General features: G+C 42.7%; 1 protein-coding gene across 4 annotated transcripts in view; it reads right to left on the bottom strand.

Annotated features, from left to right (window-relative positions):
* Window positions 1-22069, bottom strand: part of Schip1 (Schwannomin interacting protein 1) — a 468359-nt gene that overhangs the window by 307398 nt on the left and 138892 nt on the right. For 2 of the 4 annotated variants that reach the window (XM_067151046.2, XM_068228559.1), the window contains exons 3-5: window positions 18473-18547; window positions 12912-13084; window positions 12024-12791 (exon numbers count right to left, since the gene is read on the bottom strand). In XM_067151046.2, coding sequence (XP_067007147.2) covers window positions 12024-12791; window positions 12912-13084; window positions 18473-18547 — 1016 coding nt within the window. The remainder of the gene's footprint in view (window positions 1-12023; window positions 12792-12911; window positions 13085-18472; window positions 18548-22069) is intronic. The other 2 variants (XM_067151048.2, XM_068228560.1) reach the window with 1 other exon arrangement.

Below are 22069 nucleotides of genomic sequence, written 5' to 3'. Positions count from 1 at the left end.
ACCGACACAGATAGGTCTTATGGCGACTATAGGATAGGAGAGGCCTAGGAGTTGGAAGGAAGCGGCCGTGGCCTTAATTAAGGTACAGCCCCAGCATTTGCCTGCCGTCAAAATGGGAAACCACGGAAAACCATCTTCAGGGCTGCCGATAGTGGGATTCGAACCTACTATCTCCCGGATGCAAGCTCACAGCCGCGCGCCTCTACGCGCACGGCCAACTCGCCCGGTTCTGCAGGAGTCAGCCAAGAACAGCCATCGAACATTGAATTCCTTCCGTGCCATTATCTCCAGTACCAAATGCGATATAGAAATTATGATCACATCATAGTGTAGCCCCTAATAGTAAAGTGTAATATACCAAATTTAATCGAAATCGGCAGTGGGATAGCCGAGTAATTGAAGGTAGAAGATGGTCGAATTTGAAACCACACTGCCCGGTCTACGGATATAAAAGGAGCTCATTGAGTTCGCTTAAGTGAGTATATGCGTATATTTCTAGCTGCCACGGTGTGGGGAGGCCGTTACTCTATCCGACAGACTGCCTACGATACTTGTGTTAAAAGGTACAAGTGTTCTAAGCGTCGGAGGAGAAAACTTTGGACTCTATTTTGTGCCAGATAGGAGGTGCCAGACTATCTCGAGTTGTGTGTTGAACTGGAAAAGATCGAGTAATTGACATTCTTTCTTCAAGTGAATAATCGTGAATTATTATTGACTTGCATAAATTGTAACATAATAGTAACAGTATTTATTTCGTGAAAACTGTGCTTTAATTTATTTCACAAGACTGTACCTCAGTGACAGAATTTATTTCGCAAAAACTGTGCTTTAATTTATTTTCGTAAAACTGTGCCTTAGTGTCAGAAAAGGTTCAAGATTTTGTGAACTGTGATACTCTATTTGAGTTACGTCGACAAGTGCATCGATTATTTATGTTGAACTTTGTTAATCTCTTTCTTTCATGGTGAACTGTGGAACTACGAACTGTGTTGAGTAATAATATTCAGTGCCGTGTCAGATCTCATTGACATTCTGTGCCCTATACACTTCTTTACTCCCTTCATGGGATCTCAGTGGGATACGATCATCAGGCGTCAGACTCTCGGGTTCGATCCCGATCCTCACCGGTACTTCAAGATCCGTCAACCGCAGTGGGACAACGTGGTGCCATGGTGCTGAGAGGAGATCCCTGGTCAGGGGAAGGAGTCCGACAATGTGGGATAACATGGTGCCATGGTGCTGAGAGGAGATCCATGGTGAGGGGAAGGAGTCCGACAATGTGGGATAACATGGTGCCATGGTGCTGAGATGAGATCCATGGTCAGGGGAAGGAGTCCGACAATGTGGGATAACATGGTGCCATGGTGCTGAGAGGAGATCCATGGTGAGGGGAAGGAGTCCGACAATGTGGGATAACATGGTGCCATGGTGCTGAGATGAGATCCATGGTCAGGGGAAGGAGTCCGACAATGTGGGATAACATGGTGCCATGGTGCTGAGAGGAGATCCATGGTGAGGGGAAGGAGTCCGACAATGTGGGATAACATGGTGCCATGGTGCTGAGATGAGATCCATGGCGAGGGGAAAGGAGACAGCGTGTCTTCCGCCTATTGTTTGGACTTTCTCAAAACCATCCGTTCATATCTGTAAAAGGTGATATATTTTTTGTCTCATATGAATAAACAAGGAGATTAATTTAAAAAGAAACTATCCATCTCTCTGTAGGTCCTAGCACGAACCATACACGCCATGCTCTCCACTGAATTTCAAGTACGGGCGTTCCGCTTGTGGGATTTGGTTAGTAATTTGAGAGTTTTAAATCTTTAAAAATTAGACATTCAACTTGCGCAAGGATACGTAGGTTTCTTTAATGGTATACAGCTTCAAAAGTGTTCCTCCAGTCGTGCACAAAGTTGAAGGTTACTTCACTTAAACCCCTAAGTTTTAACACATTTTTTGGCAATGAAGAAGATAAATCGTAAATTCGGTCGAGTGCCTTGCCCGTTATGAAGACTTAGTTTAGAACGTCAACAACTTCTACATGGTCCCAATTCTTATATATGTGAAACATTTTGAATTGTGTCACATTTCATACGTACGGCATCCATCATACGTCGAACGATTTGGAGGGATGAATAAGTCTTCACCACCCTCTTCCCCCAGCCAACATCCCTTAGGGGTGTAGTTTTAGGACCTATTATTATTATTTAAAGTCTAAAACGTACGGGAGCAACCATCATGTCAAATTTTAACCTCGTATGGTTTCAGAACAAATTCATACTTTTGTCATCAGCCCCCAAACCCCGGTCAAAATTCCTTAGGAATATGTTGTTTTAAGACCACTTCATATTTAAAATCTATTGTATTTAGGAGCAACCATCATGTGGAATTTCAACCTAGTAGGTTAGTTTCAGAGATATGAATAATTATGTTCTCAGGCTTTATCCTCCCGATCAAAACCCCCTTAGGGACGAATTATTTTACGACAACTTTTTATTTAAAATCTGAGACGTATAGAAGCAACCGGCATGTGAGAGAGTACGGTAATGAATATTCAGCATTTTACCCCCGTTTCATCCTCCAAGAGATATAATTTTTTGAAAACCTTTCCTTGGTTGTTCGTTACGTTGTAATAGCAAAGTATTATTTCTTTATATCGAGTCGTTTTGGCTGGGCGTTGATTATACTTTAATATAGAGAAATGAAATGACGTCAGAGTTAGTACTTACAGGATGCGCGCGAACACCTCAACTTCTTAACCTTGCTGTTCCAGTTTCGCTGTTCCCTGGAAATAACGGTAGAGGTCAGTTTAGTCACCTGTACTGCTTTCATCCCTGTTCGTTTCTCACACTCTCGTATTATATTTCTATGCCTCAGCAGTGTGAAGTTTGACGGCAATTGCAATTAATTAATTTTTGTCAGTACTGCAGACAAGTGGTAGCTCTCACTATTGTAGCTAGTACGGTATCTGCAGGGATACTTCAAAGTTTGTCAACATGTAACAATCGGAGTATCTTCGATATTATTGGTCTCACCGTGGCTACGCTGAGTTGACAACATTACTTGGAAGTGGCCGCTAAGTCTGGTATGCTATCAGATTGTGAAGAACGCTCTTCTCTTGTGGAAAGTGTCGACAGAAGAAGTGACGGATAGAGCATTTGATGTCTGAGTTAACACGTACACATGCCTGTAAGGTTACTGTGACTGGCCTGAAGTAAGTTCACGAGAGGAGACGTATCAGAATGGATGTAGCTTGACGCTGGGCTATGAGATATTTCCTGCAGGGACGTGTTGCAAGTCGGTCTGTTCGAGAATGAAACTGAAATGTTCACAATCCCAGGGTACGAATGACAAGTAGCATGCAGGAAAGAATGAAGTAGGGTTCCAGTTTGGTTCCCTCGTTCACATTCAGTTTTTATATGGAGCACGCGGTAATGGAGACAAATTAGAGAAAAAAATAACCAAGAACGAGAATAAAGAAGAATTGTGGATAATGTGAGTGTGCAGAAGATACGGATAAATCACTGACTGGTATGGATACAGTAGCATACAATCCAATCGTAATGGAGAGAAGTGGGGTAACCAAAGACCCATGAGGGTTTAAAATATACAGGAACAACTAACTTCAGAAAACTGTGGCTTAGACTGGAGAGAACCAAGCCGTGTTGGACTTAGACACTGTTATTGTGCAACCACCTTCTATTAACACTAATACAAAGCAAAGTTATGGCCATGAAGGCCCTTGGAGGGGTGGAAGGTAAAGGTTTTCACTATCCCTACCCTCGGAACTAGATGGAATAGAGTGGTTAGCTCTACGCCCGCCCGCCTTTGCCCCCAGGAATTAACCTGGTACTCATTTTTGGTGTAGGTTGAGTCAACCTCAGGCCCTAGTGCACATCTGGAAGTGGAAATCTCGTTTCTTAAATGTTCCGACTTTCTGACGGGGAATCGAACCCACGTCGTTGCGGGTGAAGCGAGCACGCCTCGTAGAGATCGGAAGAGAACATGTGTTGCCAAAGGAGGTCGGACACAAATAACGGGATGCAATGCCAGACTCACACTTCCAAGATGGTCCCCTATACAGCACAGAGGGGAGTAGGATACCGCACCAGGATGTGGAGGAGACGTGTTCTGTACAGAATGCGCGTACAATAACCAGATACTATTTCACTTTACGTCACAGATAGGTCTTATGGCGACGATGGAGTAGGTAAGGGACAGGAGTTGAAAGGAACCCACTGTGGCCTTAATTAAGGTAGTACAGCCCCAGCATTTCCTGGTGTGAAAGTGGAAAACGACGGAAAAACGTCGTCAGGGCTACCAGTAGTGTGGTCAAAGAGCAGAGCCGCTTGCTCACAACTCTCGTGCAACTGAATCCTTCACAGCTGCGTGTTCTTGTACTCCAACAAGAACTCCTCCTGGGGTTTGAGAGGCCTCAGTTGAGAACTCCGCGTACATGAGATGGTGGGAATGTGTGGGTAAGGACCGTGGTTATCCTCACCAGAGCTACAGTAGTAATTCCATTCTGACACAAAGCAGTGTTAATGAAGCCATACGTCCTTTCTCATCTTCAAACTGGTTGTGAGCAGCTAAGCAATGAGATTTTCAGCGATGCTCTGATGAGAACGACTTAGGAATGGGAGACGTTCCCACGGTGAGAATCGAACCGGCGTACTCCCGAGTGCAAGATTATACGTCCGCTAGTACATACACACGTCTCCAAGCCACTCAATTTGTGCTTCACCACTAATATCCGAGTCCAACTATCGCCGTCTCCGGCCCGAGTCCATTCTTCTCACAAGCGACACCGTTTGGTAAGAGAGAGTTGAACACTAAGTGAAAGTGGTGCGAAGACTCGTCATGTGGCCGGAAGAGATCAAGAGTTGACCAAGCGAGGTCGAGTCCCTGCGTCCTCTTTCAGTTACCTTTTGCGACTCGCAGGGAAATACCACCCCCAAGCATCTGCTCCCTCCGAGTACCCTCCTGTCATTGTTCCCACTTCTCAGTCTCACTGCGTGCAAGTTTGATCGTAACTGCGAGTTCGCCGCACTACAGAATACGCATCCCAAGTACCTGACTTGTTCAGTCTTGGAAATGCTTATTTTCACATGAGACTCGCTGCAGCGCAGTTCACACCAGGTCCCTGTCCTTCTAGACTTTTCATGTACAGTATATTATAAACAACAAGAGCCTGCTGATGCCGCAATCCTTCAGTCAGCTGGATGTGACAATCTGGTGATAGCGTGTCATGTGGTAGCTGTGTGACAGACCAGACAGGGTCGCATTCGGCAGGCCTCAACATGGTTTACCATTTTCACACCTACCTTAAGGCCACGGACGCATCCTTTCCTAAGACCATCGTCACCATAAGACCTATCTGTGTCAACTCTTGTTTTATGGAGCTATACACTGGTGCAGGGCGGTCACGTGAGGTCCGACAGCTGGAGGCATCTCCCCGCGTGAGATATCGACTAGAGAACTGGTCAGTGATCATTGTCCTGTCGTTGTGCTGAGTTACTCTTTGCTACATGAATGCTAAGTTTCTCCATTCACAGGGAAAAACAATCGGAGCCGTAATTGTTAAGTTATTAGTGGGGTAATACTTTTTCAATTTCCTGGAATATTCGGTTCGTTTTACATTTGAACGAAATGAAAAACATCCTCAGTTATTAAATTTTTCTTTAGATATATTAACATTTCTGCTCGCCTGTATTTGCTTTACACAAGCTAAAGCGGTCAGTGTAATCTTGACCTTCCTTATAAGTAGAAACAATAAATTCTTACCGCATCTGTTGAAGGAATTTGGATCATATATGAGAATGCGGGAACGTGGTGTTAGCGATGAGCTCTAGTTATAGATGACAGACGTCAACCACTTGCCGAAGCTGAAGGCGAAGCTCAAGTAGCCCAGCAGATGGCAGATGTGGCACTCAGCGGTACCCCCTAAACCCGGTATAAACGGCAGCGCGCTTTAAGGGCACGTGTCTGTGAAGACCATATACTATATTTGCCATCATAATTTGAACAGATACACTTGTTCTAGGTGGACAAATATTATTATGTGCAATGAACGAACACTGTAGATTGTTGTTATATCATTAATTGTTGGTTAAAGTTCATTGTTAATTTTTATGAGCGTTTATTTCTTGTGATGTTATCTAAGATTGCAAAATCACTCCAAGCTGTCGGAAGGGTAAACTCGGAAACTACTTGTGTGATATGAATGGTATTTTTACAGATGCTACCCACAGCATGTAGCTACAAAGTAGACTACAATCATGGTATGCAGTAAAATGGTTCTTTCGTGGGAAAAGTTCGAAAATTGTTATTAAAATTTTCATATATTTTGTTGAATATTTTATGGTCTATTTTTCATAAATATAGAGCTACGTTCTTGATTGTAGTCTACGTTTCAGACAATAGCACACTAAAACTGTGTGCTGAATTTCAGTGTTCTATCATTAACGGTTACTGAGATAGTAAAATAAATATTCTAAAAAAATACAGTTTTTTCAGGAGAGCGAATCAAAGTAAAAATTTAAGTTTGTGACCAACCCTTACAGTTTAGATGCATTCCAGCTCCATATTCCTCATGATTTAGGACACTCTCATCATCCTGTTGTATTTTCCTATTTCTACTATTTGTTCTGGCTTCTTTAGAGCGTTCAAATACAGCCCTCTCAGCGTCAATTACTCTACGACGATCAATTGCAGCTAATGCTGAGGTCATATTTTCCCCTGGAGACATTCCTAAAGACACCAGTACCTTACACCGGGATGCAGCACCTGCATCGAAGAAGATTACTGCATCCAATATACCCATTTCTAGAGTAGGAAGACCTACAAATATGCTTTTTGGTACAAGTTCCCAAATTCAATGATGGAAACTCTCATTAGGGTTCTGTGTTCGTTCATGTAAACATTTTTCGAAGATCTATATAAATAGGTTTTATGGCTTCAGTAACAGCACAAGGTAATGAATGTTTACCCTCAGCTTTTGCTCTCTGGTACCCACACCGGACTCTGGACCTGGAGGACATAACACGTGTTATGGGTGGTCATCAGCTGATGCTTTGTGAAGTATACTAGCCCACACAGATTTTCTCATAGCTTCCACATTACCCTGGTTTCTCCTTATAGCTATATTTGTAACTAGCAAGGTACCCGTGCTTCGCTACGGTATTAAACTGAAATTTATAATTGAATGCTTATTGTTTTAGATATATAATCCGCCGAAATTCGCGATCTGACACGTTTTCAGCTAGAATCCACCAAAATTCCCGATATGACTCGTTTTCTATTAGATTACGGCACGTTTCCTCCCATTTTTCAATCTTCCTTTCCAGCAATCGATTTCGTACTTCCCGGGCTAGGCTCAGGTATTCTTCCCGGTCTGCTGGGTCCGTAAATCTTTGCCATACCGTATTTTCATATAATCATTTTTAATCTGGATAAAATCCTTCAGGAGATCCGGCGTGGTGTCATATTGGGTGCCTTGGCGGCATTGAACCCGCGGCCGGACTGCATTCTTAGTCATTACCCGTCCAGGAGCCGTTTCCAGCGCGGTCCGCACATTTGACGACGGTCCGGAACATTATTATTATTATTATTATTATTATTATTATTATTAATAATGTTATTCTTATTCTCATTATTATTATTATTATTACTATTATATGTTGCTGGGATGAATGATGACAGGGAAAACCGGAGTATCCGGAGAAAAACCTGTCCCGCCTTCGTTTTGTCCAGCACGAATGTCACATGGAGTGACTGGGATTTGAACCACGGAACCCAGCTGTGAGAGGCCGGCGCGCTGCCGCCTGAGCAACGGAGGATCCTTATAAGTACATTAAGAACAGTAAAATCAATTGGTCTCACCTCCTTTTACACCCCACCGCCGTTAGTTTTTACTGCCAACCCCCCCCCCCGCCCAAAAAATATTAAAAGAAGGCGTGTTTCTTTATGTTTAAGGGAGATTCCAAACACCAATGTTCACGTCTATTACCTTCAGTTTTGAGATATAAGTATCCCCATAAATATAATTTACTTTTGTCACTTCATTTCAAACTACTCCCCCCCCCCAAGTGAATTTTCCCGCAAAAAGTACTTGTTTCTTTAATAGTGAAGGATCTTCTAAATACCAATTATCACGACTCTAACTTATTCACTTTTTGATTTATGTGTCCTCATGAAAGGAATTCAACTCCTTTACACTCCCGCCCCCCAAGATGGTTTCCCCCCAAAAACGCGTTTTTCTTTGTTTTTAAAGGAGATCCAAATACGAATTTTCACGTCTGTAACAACTTTAGTTTTTATTAGATGTATATATTCTCATACAATTAAAGTCAATTAATTTTTCAATTCTTTCACCCCCTCCCCCCGCTTCATTGGATTTTCCGAGAATACGTGTTTCTTTACTTTTAAAGCAGATTGCAAATATCAAATTTCACGTCTGTAACATCTTCATTTTTAAGACATCAGTAGCCTAATTAAAAGAATTCAACACCATTTTCAGTCACTTTCACCCCCCTCCACCCAAGTGGTATTTCCGAAAATTAAAAATACACGTTTCTTTATGTTTAATAGAGATAAAAATACCATTTTTCACTTCTGTAACATGTTAAGTTTTTTTAGATATACTGTAAAAATTCTCATTTTAAAATTTCACCCCTTTTGGGTTCCCCTTAAGTGGAGTTTCCAAAAACAAATCACCTATGTTTCTTTACATTTACAGGAGATTCCAAACACCCACTTTTTACGTCTGTAACATTTTACATTTCCAAGATAATCTTTCAAAAAATTCACCTTAATTTGTCACTTCTGTTTAACCGCCATTAATAGGATTTTCCAAAAACTAAAAAAATACGTGTTTCTTTATTTTTAAAGGAGATCCCATATACAAATTTTCAGTTCTGTAATATCTTCCGTTTCTGAGATATATGTATCCTCATTAAAGGCATTCGACCCATTTTTCAAGTAGCCTCATCAAAGGCATTCAACCCCTTTTTCACCCCTTTTCACCCCTCCTATTGCGATTTTCCGAAAACAAAAAAAAATACGTGTTTCTTTATGTTTAATGAAGATTCTAAATACCAATTTTTACATCTGCAAACTTTAAAAGTTTGGAGATATAGATTCACTCATTTTAAAAATTCACCCCCTTTTCACCCTCCCATTAATTGGATTTTCCAAAAACAAAAATATACGTGTTTCTTTATTTTTAAAAGAGATCAAAAGTACGAATTTTCAGGTCTGTAATATCTTCAGTTTCTGAGATATAAGTACTGGTATCCTGATTAAGGGCATTCAACCCATTTCCCCCATTTTTACCCCTTTTCACCCCTCCTATTGGGATTTTCTGAAAACAAAAAAATACGTGTTTCCTTATTTTTAAAGAAGATTCTAAATACCAATTTTTACATCTGTAAACTTTTAAACTTTCACACACTCATTTTAAAATTTCACCCCTCTCTTCACCCCCTTAGCGAAGGAATATCAAAAAATCCTCTCTTAGCGAGCACCTACATCTTAATATGAATATATCCCCAAAATTTCATTTCTTTATGTCCAGTAGTTTTGGCTCGGTGATGATGAGTCAGTCAGTCAGGACAAGCTATTTTATATATATAGATAGATACGTCCTGAAGGAGGTTTTCACTGGTTTACCATTTTCACACCAGGCAAATGCTGGATGTTTACAAATAGAGAACATCTTGCACGCTACTAGCTTCTGTTTACAACCTAACACGTTGCAGCTGGCAGGTCTAAGAGCAGTTCTTACGCACGATAAAATACTACATACCGCTTTCCGACATATTTACTGGTGGAAACGTTATGACACTTTCAAATATTTGACATTTAAAGGGGATTGGCTAATTAGCGCATACATTTTTAAAAACAACATTTGGGGCAAAATATGCTTGCTAACATATATAAACTATATATATTCTGAAAGAGAGAACTCCAAAGAATAATAATACATGAAAATCAAAAATTCAATTTTTTGAAAATAATTCACGTACACATGAAGGACAGCATTCCACAACATTTCGTAGCCGGAATCTTCACCTTAACTTCCGAGTCATAACACTGCTCTTACTTACAAAAACCAGAAACTTCCCAGAACCAGCTAGTTTTTCTTTCTAAACAACCGTCTGGTTAACAGTGAAGAGATGCCATTCAGAGAGCAGTTGCAAACGACGAGATCAGCCAAGAATTCGGGAAAGATCGTCCATTCGGGCGATCAATGGTAAAGCGTTCGTCTCTGAGCCTCAAGATTGCTCCTTCAAACTCGGGACGTGTTGTGGAATGTTTGAAGGTCAGCCATGAGCCACGTAGAACAGCCCCCACCGAACAGAACATTGCCATTATTATTATTATTATTATTATTATTATTATTATTATTATTATTATTATTATTATTATTATTATTATTATTATTTAACGAATATGTACTGAATTCTTCAATCCAGACACTAATCCTTATACACATATCAGCAGAGCTTCGTGATTCCTATGTAAGTCACTGGTGTCACAGAGAACAAACTCGCATTTCGCAGTCGGTAGATGACACACGAATATCCTTTCATTTACTCTTCTACGGAAAAGCATTTCTCATCGGAGCACTTGCAGCGCATCCTGAGAACTCCTTTATAAAATAAATGATCTGAGTGAATGGTAACGTGAATTACTAGTGGGATAAGAAACTCGCATTACTCGCATTCCACCACACGGCCACCACAAAGCTCAAGGCTGTAAACTTCCCTCAGTTGCCGCATACGGAGAAGAGTTTTAACAAACACTTCATATCCGAGAAAGCTGACTTTTAATATGCTCATAACAAGTTCCAGCATTTCGGATGCTACGACGTGATGTATTGACCGAGATTCTGCCGGGGTCGGAAGTTAGAGTAGTGCTTCCTAACCTGCTTTATTTCCGGGAACCATTAAAATATTTAACTAAACCTTAGGAAACACTGAATGCTTTCCAGAAAATAGTATTGTACAGTGCGTGAGCCAAATTCCTACACAGGCAGACATTTGTTTTAGTTTAGCAAACTTGTCATTGACAGAAGCAGTATTTATTTTATTTATAGCAATATTAATAGTGTTTCTTAGAGCACAACACACGCGAAGTTCACTACAATGCACGCTCTGAGATAACAAAAAAGAAACGTTTGCGAAACGCCGAAGATCATGAGGAGAACTAAACTCTCTCGGCTTACGGTGACGACTAATGTGACGCACTTATATTTTGTCACGTTATGTTACACAAATTTTCGGATGACCCCCCCAGTCTTGTTGTTTAAAGGGCCCTAATATCTAAGGTCATCGCCCCCCCCCCCCCAATCATAAGAAATATTCATGTCAAGTAAACGGACAGAACTGACGCAAGTAGTGAAGATCCAGTCGGCCGTGGTATACTGAACGACCAGGTGTCAGCGTGGCGTCCCAGAAACCCCCTTTCTACACCCATTGCTACAAACTGTGCAGGAAAAACAATGACTGCGCTATTAACAATGAAGTTGATGTATCTCAATCATACACCGCCCTTTAAAGAAAGTATGTCAAAATGACAGAATATTTTCAACTATTGCTCTAATCCGTTTTCTCTTTGCATCAGTCGTTGTTGACATCTGCTCACTTTCACACCTACATTGGTTTCTTACACCATAGGGTTCAAAATGATTATGCACAGCGTCTGCATGAAGAACAGGTGTAACTTAAGTAGAACTTTACGAACGATTATGAATAAGTACAATTTTTTTATTGGACAGATGAGTTGTGGCCTGAGCTATCCTAACAATAACTTACGTGTCCCAGAAGCACAACAATAAAGACAGTCACCTAGTACTTCCTAACAATAACTTACGTGTCCCAGAAGTACAACAATAAAGACACTCACTTAGTACTTCCTAACAATAACTTACGTGTCCCAGAAGTACAACAATGAAGACACTCACCTAGTATTTCCTAACAATAACTTACGTGTCCCAGAAGCACAACAATGAAGTCACTCACCTAGTATTTCCGGGGACGAGCGCTTCTTGTCTCGCACTGCAGGCACGGAGCGCCTGTTTGACAGCGCCGCTTCTCTGTTGCGGGGCCCGAACTCGCGACGCCGCACCACGGCGCCTGCTACGGGGGAAGGCTGGTTCTTGACATTGTAATTGATCTCCATCTTCTCCTTCTTGCGCGGGACCACCGGGTCCTCATCCTTCTCCTTCTCCTCCTTACAGAACTTCTCGCGCTCCTCCTCTGCCCTGTTGGAGTCCGCGATCGCCAGCTCCTCCTTGGCTCCCGACAGGAAAGCGTCGGTGAGCTTGGCGGCCGCTATCTGCTGCACGACGTCTGCACCGCCGGCCGTCAACGTCACTGCCGCCATCTCTGCGACCAGCTCCTCGCTACACTCGATGTTCAAATCCTTCTCGGAGTCTGGCTCCAGGGGAATGTTGAACTTTGGCTTGTCGTAGAACGCCTTTTGGAAGTTTTCTACACTGTCCAAGTGGTTGATGCTGTCGTCCACGTCGCTATTGTTGTTGTTGTTGTTGTCGTCGTTGTTGTTGGTGCTCACCGGACTGGAATCTTCCTCCTCAGTATCGGTGTCTGAGCTCACGTGTTGCAGGGTGTGCGCCAGGTGTTGGAAGCCCGGGTAGTTGGGGTTCACAATACCCCGGCAGTTTCCGTCGTCCGAGAGCGACTCGGAGTCAGTGAGCGAGTCGTGGCTGAAGCAGCGGTACTCGTCGCCTTGTGGAGAACTCTCGACCGAGCTCGAACTCTGCTGTACGTCTGTCCACAGAAGAACAAGAGTAATTAGTGTCTCGTACATTGAACGGCACTAAAATGAATGCTAATGTTATAATTCATTTAGCTGCAGAAATACATGGGCAGTTGTACAACTCTGCTCACCCTCGTAGTCGCCTAGGCTGTCATCTGGAGAGGATGGCGAAAGGAACTCGGAAGATGCGTTCAGGCTGGGCTGGTAGGACTCTGTAATGTTGTTGTTGAAGTTGCTGGTGTTGTTGGTGATGTGCAGCTCCGTGTCCGTTGTTGTCGTCACATAGTTGCTGGCCCATTGCGAGCTACGAACATACATCAAGCAATTAAGAAACTGCAGAGCCACAAACTCCCCAACATTGATACAGCTTTGAACTCAGTGTAAGTTAATGTTTGCAATTTTGGACCAGGATATTAACGGATGCAATAGTTGATCAGTTTACAATTTTTAATTTTTATTTGAATAACCTCTTCATATAGTGTTTATTAAAGACGATTGATTTATATGAATGTACAATATATATTGTAAATGAAATGGCGAATGACTTTTAGTGCCGGGAGTGTCCGAGGACATGTTCGGCTCGCCAGGTGCAGGTCTGTAGGCGACCTGCGCGTCATGATGAGGATGAAATGGTGATGAAGACGACACATACATCCAGCCCCCGTGCCAGATGGTTAATATTCCCGACCCGGCCGGGAATCGAACCAGGTACCCCTGTGACCAAAGGCCAGCACGCTAACCATTTAGCCATGAAGCAGGACATATATATTGTATTAGCATTGCTTTAAAAGAGGGCGACACTATCGCTCACGAGAGTAGCGGCAGATACAGAGCTGAGGAATGTTTGGCCGACAAGTCCACAGGTTCCTTCATTAATCATCATGATCGCGTTCTCGTCCGACTCGTTGGCTGAATGGTCAGCGTACTGGCCTTCGGTTCAGGGGATCCCGGGTTCGATTCCCGGCCGGGTCGGGGATTTTAACCTTCATTCGTTAATTCCACTGGCCCGGGGGCTGGGTGTTTGTGCTGTTCCCAACATCCCTGAAACTCACACACCACACATGACACTATCCTCCACCACAATAACACGCAGTTACCTACACATGGCAGATGCCGCCGGAGGGTCTGCATTACAAGGGCTGCACTCGGTTAGAAAGAGCCACACGAAATTATTATTATTATCGCGTTCTCAACGCTCATTTGTCGTCATGCTCTTTCATCCCCTCACTTGTCTTTCTTTAGGCCCAATGTACGGCTGACGTTATTCAAAATGTTCCTTACGCCATTTTTGTCTCCTTTGTGAGATCTCGCCCTGACGCCCACGTAAATGCTGCTGTTCCATTTGAGAGCTGCTTTTAATAATTTCTGAGGCACGCTACGTTATTGATGTAGTGAAGTGAATCACTGGCCTGCCACCGTCTAGCAACCTCGGCGCCGGGGGACGTCCTTATTCTACAAATAATAATAATAATAATAATAATAATAATAATAATAATAATAATAATAATAATAATAATAATAATAATAATAATAATAATTGTACCGGGCGGTACACCTTTACGACGCAAGTTCAAATCTTGCGCCAATTGAAACTGCCCTACTGGAGAAACCCGGAACTTGAACTAACTCGGCTGTTTATCAGAAGATGCCACTGTGTGATTTTGGATTTGCTTTTGTTTTTCAGTGATCAAGAAATGTGGACATTCTCTAACAGATGTCTCTACCAAAAACTATGGTAATACACTCTGGTGCAATGGAATGAACTCTCTTGAAGAAATTTTGTATTCATAAGTTTTGTCTTTACTAAATTTTTCTGTCATTGATGGGTTTGCAATATTAAGTTTTCTTTCCGCCTGTTTTTAATTTAACCAATCCTAAATTTCTGTAATTAACTTCCCACCAATAAGGTGTTTCTTCATTGCCTTGTGTACTGGTTTTTGCTGTCAACCAATAAAAATTGAGTGGGTGTGTCTACTCATTCCTGAAAGGTCTCGAATTTTCCACGAGGGTATAAAAACGGCTGATTTTCTTGTCCCCGGGCCACTTCAGTAACATCTAGCTTAGTGTGTGGATATGTAGCAGGGGGGGGGGGGGGGGGAAGCGCCCCGTTCTTCAGGCAGCAGCTCTTCATCAAGGTAATGGCCTTTAGCATCTTTATTTCTTGCTAGCTCAGCAGTTTAACTCCCGGGGAAGGTTCGAAACCTTTAATATGTAAGCTATATCTTTAAATATGTAAGCCTTTTCAATCTTTGTAAATACTTCACTTCACTGAAACTGGAATTTGGGGATAGAGAGTGCTTTACCCTCTCGAACTCCCCTTCATTTGAAATTGAGGTGACTAAGTTTTCGTAACCGTTTCTTCTCTTCCTTAATGTATTAAAGTTTTCTCTACGAGTCACCTACCTAGCTTGGGATTGGCCCCTGTGTATCGGCCTAGAACCACTTAGGTTTTAAAATGTTGATTTAGGAGTACAAATTCTCGCCTCCATCCTTTTTGTTTTGGCCCCTTTAAATGAACGTAGTTTTTGCACACTAAGGCCCAGTAGATTGGGTACGAGATACCCCTGTTTCTTTATTATGCCTTGATGGCAGTTTGTGTAAAAGTCTGTTATTGGCTTTATAGGCTCGAAAGATCGAGAGCGGGTCAGCTCTTTATGGTGTTGTGTTAAAAGTGCCTTAGAGAGGCTTGAGATGTAAAGTTGGGAGCATGTGCTTCATGTAGTGAGGGGTTTTCTGCCCTTTGGTATTTTGTGGTTGTGAGCTGAGGGCTCAGAAATTGTAATTTGGGGCACGAAGCCCAGAACTTGTAAGAACCCGAAACTCGGGCTTTCCTTATAAAACTACTCTGGTACCTGATTTTGTTATTTCCCCTAGTGGAAACTGGTTAAATTTTTCTGTAATCTTGGACTTCTTGACCGTGTACCTGATTTAACTTGTTATTTGTTGTACGCTCAAAAATTATATGTCACCATTGTTAAGTTTTGAAAATATGACTTTTATTTAAATTTTAAATCCATCTTTCGGACTTATACTTAGACCCATTCCAGCTCGCACCTTCTTTTACCTCTGACTTCCACGGATAACTCCGTAACAATAATAACAATAATAATAATAATAATAATAATAATAATAATAATGACATTATCATATTTTGTTTGTACATTTGCCTCGTAGTTCAGCAGGTTCAGCTGTGCTACATTAAAGGGGTGAGAACAAGAAAAGCCACATTTCTCGAAGAAACAAAGTACGAAAGTACAATATACCGACGTCTTATGATTCATGTTTTTTACTGCAACAACGGAGATGTCCGCCTCTGTGGTGTAGTGGTTAGCGTAATTATCTGCCACCCAGGAGGCCCGGGTTCGATTCCCGGCTCTGCCACGAAATTTGAAAAGTGGTACGAGGGCTGGAACGGGGTCCACTCAGCTTCGGGAGGTCAACTGAGTAGAGGTGGCTTCGATTCCCACCTCAGCCATCCTGGAAGTGGTTTTCCGTGGTTTCCCACTTCTCCTCCAGGACAATGCTGCGATGGTACCTAACTTAAGGCCACGGCCGCTTCCTTCCCCCTTCCTTGCCTGTCCCATCCAATCTTCCCATCCCTCCACAAGGCCCCTGTTCAGCATAGCAGGCGAGGCCGCCTGGGCGAGGTGCTGGTCATTCTCCCCAGTTGTATCCCTGACCCAAACTCTGAATCTCCAGAACACTGCCCTTGAGGCGGTAGAGGTGGGATCCCTCGCTGAGTCCGAGGGAAAAACCGACCCTGGAGAGTAAACAGAATACGAACGAACGAACAACGGAGATAATGGTGAGTGTTCACGAAATATCTCGGGAAACATTAGTTCTATATAAAAAGTATACGTATTGAAAAACGGTAGACATTTTCAATATTAAACTGATACAGTAGGAGACAGAACCGTGGAGGTATTAGAGAATTTAGATTTTAGCATCGATATGGTGTGGAAAGAGTGAGAGCAGTGTCGTAACCTGGCAACTAGAGCTTCTTCCTCACGTTATTCCCGCACAGTACAAATATCGCAGTGCATTGTCTCTGATTGCACCGGATCCCGTGAGATCTCCGAAGTTAAGCAACATTGGGTGTGGTCAAGAATTGGATGGGTTGTCACGCGCTGTTGGTGGGGGTATGTGAACGGAGGAGCGGAAAGGAACTGGCTACCCTACCGTACGTAAATTCCGGCTCAGGCACACCTATGCGGAGGTTCGGACCAGCAGAATACACCCTTCCCTTACTGTCTCTGATTGGCGTTTCGGGATCTATGTAGGCTATATCATATTAGAGGATCGTAAGCTCATTTCTTCACGAAAACACTCCACATGCCAGTACAGACACTCACACTACACGCTCATTCACCTGTAGCGATCTTGTCCACCCACAGCCTCGTGTTCTGTACACTGCCACATGAAATTAATAACTAAGAAACACGTAAATCAAAATAACACACAATGAATTGGAACAGATATTTATGTCAAACATTGGTGATGATGACGTCCGAACAATAGGGGGGGGGGGGAGAGATTAGGTTTTCAATTCTCTTTAAAAAAAGTATATTTCTTCAGAATCTTGTGAATGTGTTAATCTATTACAAACTGAATAAAGACTTTCTCTGTCATTTAGGGAACTTTTAGTCATGCGTAAGGGGCACCATTTTAAAGTTCGAGAAACTGTGCTATATAGGGTGTTTCCAAAGATGTAACAAGTAATAGCGGGGTGGTTAATACTCATCAGAACAAGACGGGAAGTTCCTATGTTCTACCGTCCATCGTTCAGGAGTTACAGACTTCGAAACGTACGTGGCTCATTTCATATCGGGAAGCTGTCGTGGTCTTGGAGTTCCGGAGGGGAAGAAGTCCTCAAAATGTTCACCATTCACAACTCTCTGTGAATTAAAACAGGCTTAACGATCGACCGTAGCGACTGCATCCACCCTCGATTACTTGTCACATGCTGAGTATTCATCCCGAAGGCTGATTTGATCCTTCAATAGATCCACCATCAACTGCCATAGGTGGCCTGGGTGTCACTGAAGAGATGAGTGAAGTCGTTTCCCATTGCTTTCCTCACCGAGCCAGAAGGTGCTATTACACATGGAGCTACACTTTCACACCATTCATAGCTCAGTCGTCAGTCACTTCCAACACGGGACGAGACGCCACCTCGATCGGTCAACAACTGCTTAGATGAAACAACGACAACTACCTGACAATATCGGCCCCTACGCTATAGGCAACACTAAACAAGACATGAGCAGGCCCGAGAGCTGGTGTGTTCCAGGACGTGCGCGTGTGCTATGAAATGATGATAATGAGGCAGGGAGAGGGCGAAACTCGGTGCCGGCACGTAGCCTACTTCTGTCTGCTCAAGTCCTAACGTCTCCATCCGACAGCGTCATATGCCTTCCCTCCATACGAACGTGCAGAGAGAAATGGACATTCTTACCTAGTGTCGAACAACCGGCGCCCCGCCCCTCAGCGACAGTGGTGTGTGCCGCCAGGAGCTTCTACTGCCGGGAGTTCATCGCCCATGTAGACGACACATGTACCCAGCCCCCGTGCCACGGGAATTAACTAATCATGGTTAAAATTCCCGACCCTGCCGGGAATCGAACGCAGACCCCCTGTGACCAAGGGCCAGCCATGGAGCCGGAGAATAGCAGCAGTGATTGATGATGCTCACCTGTGGATGACCTGCGACTCCTGCAGCTTGTCCGCGGGCTGGTTCTGGTTGCGGTCGCGCGCGCCCACGTTATGGCTGCAAACATACCAACAACATTAGTACCAAGACACTCCACTTCTTTGGGGCAACACTGTAAATAAAGAATTGAGACGACTTTGTGTGCCTTCGGCAATTTGCGGCTTTAGTCACGATATGTTTCCTTTGGCATAGGTCAGTTCTACTGTTCCAAAGAGATTACGTCACAGCTCTGGTGCGTCCACCTGGAGACATGACTCTTCACAGTTTGATAGTTTTGTTTGAAGTGTGGTGTTTGCAAGGAACAGTCTTACGAGAAATTAGCTGTAAAACTTTATTTTCTGTAGTAATATATTATTACTACCTTAGTATTCTTATTTGAGGAGCTTCTTGTTAGGTTGTATGAACAACAGAAACTTCCGTGACTTGTCTAAGAGTATTTACTTATGATTATTTCTATTATAGTGTAGTGTAGGTTCCTCTTTACAAAATTAGGTGAATGTGCAGGGTGGCTGATTGCAGGCCTACGTCCAAATAACAGGGGAATTTTTAGTGATAAATGAATTAGTGCTATAGCACGGCTGACATGTCTGTCTGTCAGATGGTTTTCTGAAACACTGTGTAATTTTCTGGTAGACAATGCAAAGAGTGCAGCAGACTCTGAGAAGGAGACTCTTGTGTGTGATACATTGAAACATTACAAACATAAAATCAATAATAAGAAAGCAAACATTTTAGTTGTGAGTGAAGATCACAGGAAAAGTAATACAAATATAAGAACAGCAAATTCCGCAACATTTCTCTTACTTTGGAAGCATAATCACTGAAGGAACAGGCGGTTGAGAATTAAACAAACCCATATCAGTTTAAAAACAAGGGCCTGAGAGCTGCGCTATTGGAAGAAAGGAAAGAGATTCACTAGAAGCAACTGCAATGTCGATTTAGAGGAAAATGAGGAGGACTAAAGGAAATGAATGGAGAAGGGAGACCGCTGAAGGATATGGAAAGTAGGAAGATACAACATGACTTTCTAGTAAGCGTCTTTGAAGGAAAAACAGTAGGAAATAAAGGAAGAGGAAGGGCAGGATTGAGAGGAGAGAGCAGGGAAACGGAAATTGACTCTCAACAATGAGACATTATAAGCAGAGAACGATCAATTGAACTTCAAGATAGAAGAAAAATATACATTATTCATATTTCTTGGGTAAGTTAAAACTTATAAACTTACTTGAACTTTCACAGTAAATAATTAATTCTTTTACGATTTATTATTGTTTTATTTTACAATTGTCAAACCAAGCAATTTCCAACTGGGAATGCGTCCGTTACAGTTTTCAAAGATTTAAGTGTCCAACTGTGGCTAAGTGGTTACAAGATACCATTTAAAACTTTAGGTGGATTTCAGGGAATAGTTTACTCTTGATCACTTACTGGATCCAGTTGTCTGCGCTGTACATACCTGCGTACGGCTCACATACTTCCGAGAAACCCTGGGTAGAATCAATCGCGTAGCAAAATAAAATGACACTATTACCGTGTGCAGTGATTTCAATATAAGCCAGTTAGCCTGGGACGATTCGGGATCTATTAATCCTATTCTCACCCATGTCAACGAGGAAGCCTGCTTTCTTTTAGAGATTCATCAACCAATTTAACCTTCGCCAAGTTTTCCCTTTCCAAACACAAGGAAATAACTTCCTGGACCTTGCTTTCGTGTCTGAAAAAGTCACTAATAATACCCTGTGTGAAGCAACAGAACAGTTAGTACAATCAGATCATTCTGCTCTTGAGCTCAGACTTCATATTTCCCGTGTTCCTCGTTTACCACAGACTACAAAATCATTATTCGTATGGACGAAAGCGGACTTTCCACATCTACGAAATATCTTATCCCGTTGTCCGCGCAACTTGTCCATCCCTTGATGCCGCACTGCACAGCGCTCTTCAGGACGCCCTACCTTCCCGCATAATGAAGACTAGGCATCTTCCTTCTTGGCATGATTCCGAACTTACAGACAAAATGCGGGCAAATGGAAAAGCAAGGAAACGAGCTGCAAGGTCTTCACTTCCCTCAGATTACGTCGAATTCGCGACGCCAAGAAAGGAATATAAACAAATGCAGCGGATAAAGTACAGGGATTATGTCGGGTCTGTTGACAAAGATATTATCAGGCATCCACAAAGATTTTGGGAATTTATTAATTGCTAATCAAAATTTAGGCGGCTACCCTCTGTGATGATTAATGAAGACTAGAAAATTAACTAACTGAAAGAAATTCTGGATAATTTTGCTGACACTTTCAAAACCAGGGTTCCTTGTAATTATCACACCGAGCAACTTCGGCATAGGAAGTCTGAAACATCTTGAAGTCGATCGATACGATGAAGTCATGTGGTGCAGGAATTGTGTTACGTGAGTGTGCTGAGGAGCTGGCAACCCCACTGGTCTCTTCGTACAGACAGTTTCCCGTCCGAAGGGAAGAAACGATATGTTATTCCAGTGTTTAAGAAAGGTGACAGATCTTTATTTGTCAATTACAGACCAGTAGTTCTTCTTTCACTCATTTCCAAAGTAACGGAAATAGTCGTGTACAAAGCTTTGTACAGTGCAGTCAGTGGTTTAATTAATATTAACCAGCATGGTTTTGTCCAGAAACGCTCAACTACCACCAATCTTGCTGTGTACTCTCACTTCATATCTAGCGCTCTGGACAATTGCAAGCAGTACACGGACTTTTCCAAGGCTTTCGAGCAGCATAATGCTCTTCTGACTAAGTTGTCAGCTTATGGCATTCATAGAAGCTTGCTTGAATGGTTTAAATGCTATCTTTACGACAGGAGGTATTCAGTAAAATACGAGGGTATCATTTCTCGTCCTTATCAGCCCATCTCTGGCGTTCCGTAAGGTTCACTCCTGGGACCTTTGTGTTTCCTTCTATTTGTTAATGATATGCCATCACAAATCCATTCGAACAACTACCTGCTCTACGCTGATGACCTTAAACTTTGCAGGGTAATTGAAAAGATGAGTGACTGAATTTTTACAGTCTGATATAAATAATATTAGTTGTTCTTTGTCCAACCCTTGTCCCGGGGTGGGTTATGAGGTGAGATGAATCTGCTGTGGCGGGTTTTTATGACTGGATGCCCTTCCTGACGTCAACCTCATCACAGGAGTTAATGCTATGAAATAAATGACGTGATATATGATAGTGAAACCCGGTGCCGGCACATAGCCTACTCCTGTCGAATAGCACCAAGGGGTCTGCTCAAGGCTTAACGTCCCCATCCGACGGACGAATCACCACCAGCAGCGTCATATGCCCTCACTCCATATGAGCACTGCGGAGAGGTTTGGAATTTAATCCAGGCTTTTGGCACGCAACGTAATGTTCAGAAATTGTATACCACCACCTCCCCTGCCCTGGCGAACAACATTGCGATGGTGAATTTTTATTCGATGAACGGGAGTCGAACCGGCTAACCTCGGTGTCAGACCGTTTAGACTTCAGTATCTTAACGATCATGGCCACCGGACGGGCTATATAGGTAATTTCAGTGATTGGTGCAAAAAGTGGCATT

Source organism: Anabrus simplex, chromosome 7 (genome assembly GCF_040414725.1).
Source record: "Anabrus simplex isolate iqAnaSimp1 chromosome 7, ASM4041472v1, whole genome shotgun sequence".
Classification (NCBI taxonomy): Eukaryota; Metazoa; Arthropoda; class Insecta; order Orthoptera; family Tettigoniidae; genus Anabrus; species Anabrus simplex.
The sequence above is the reverse complement of the archived record's forward strand: the minus strand, read 5'-3'. Positions and strand labels throughout refer to the sequence as shown.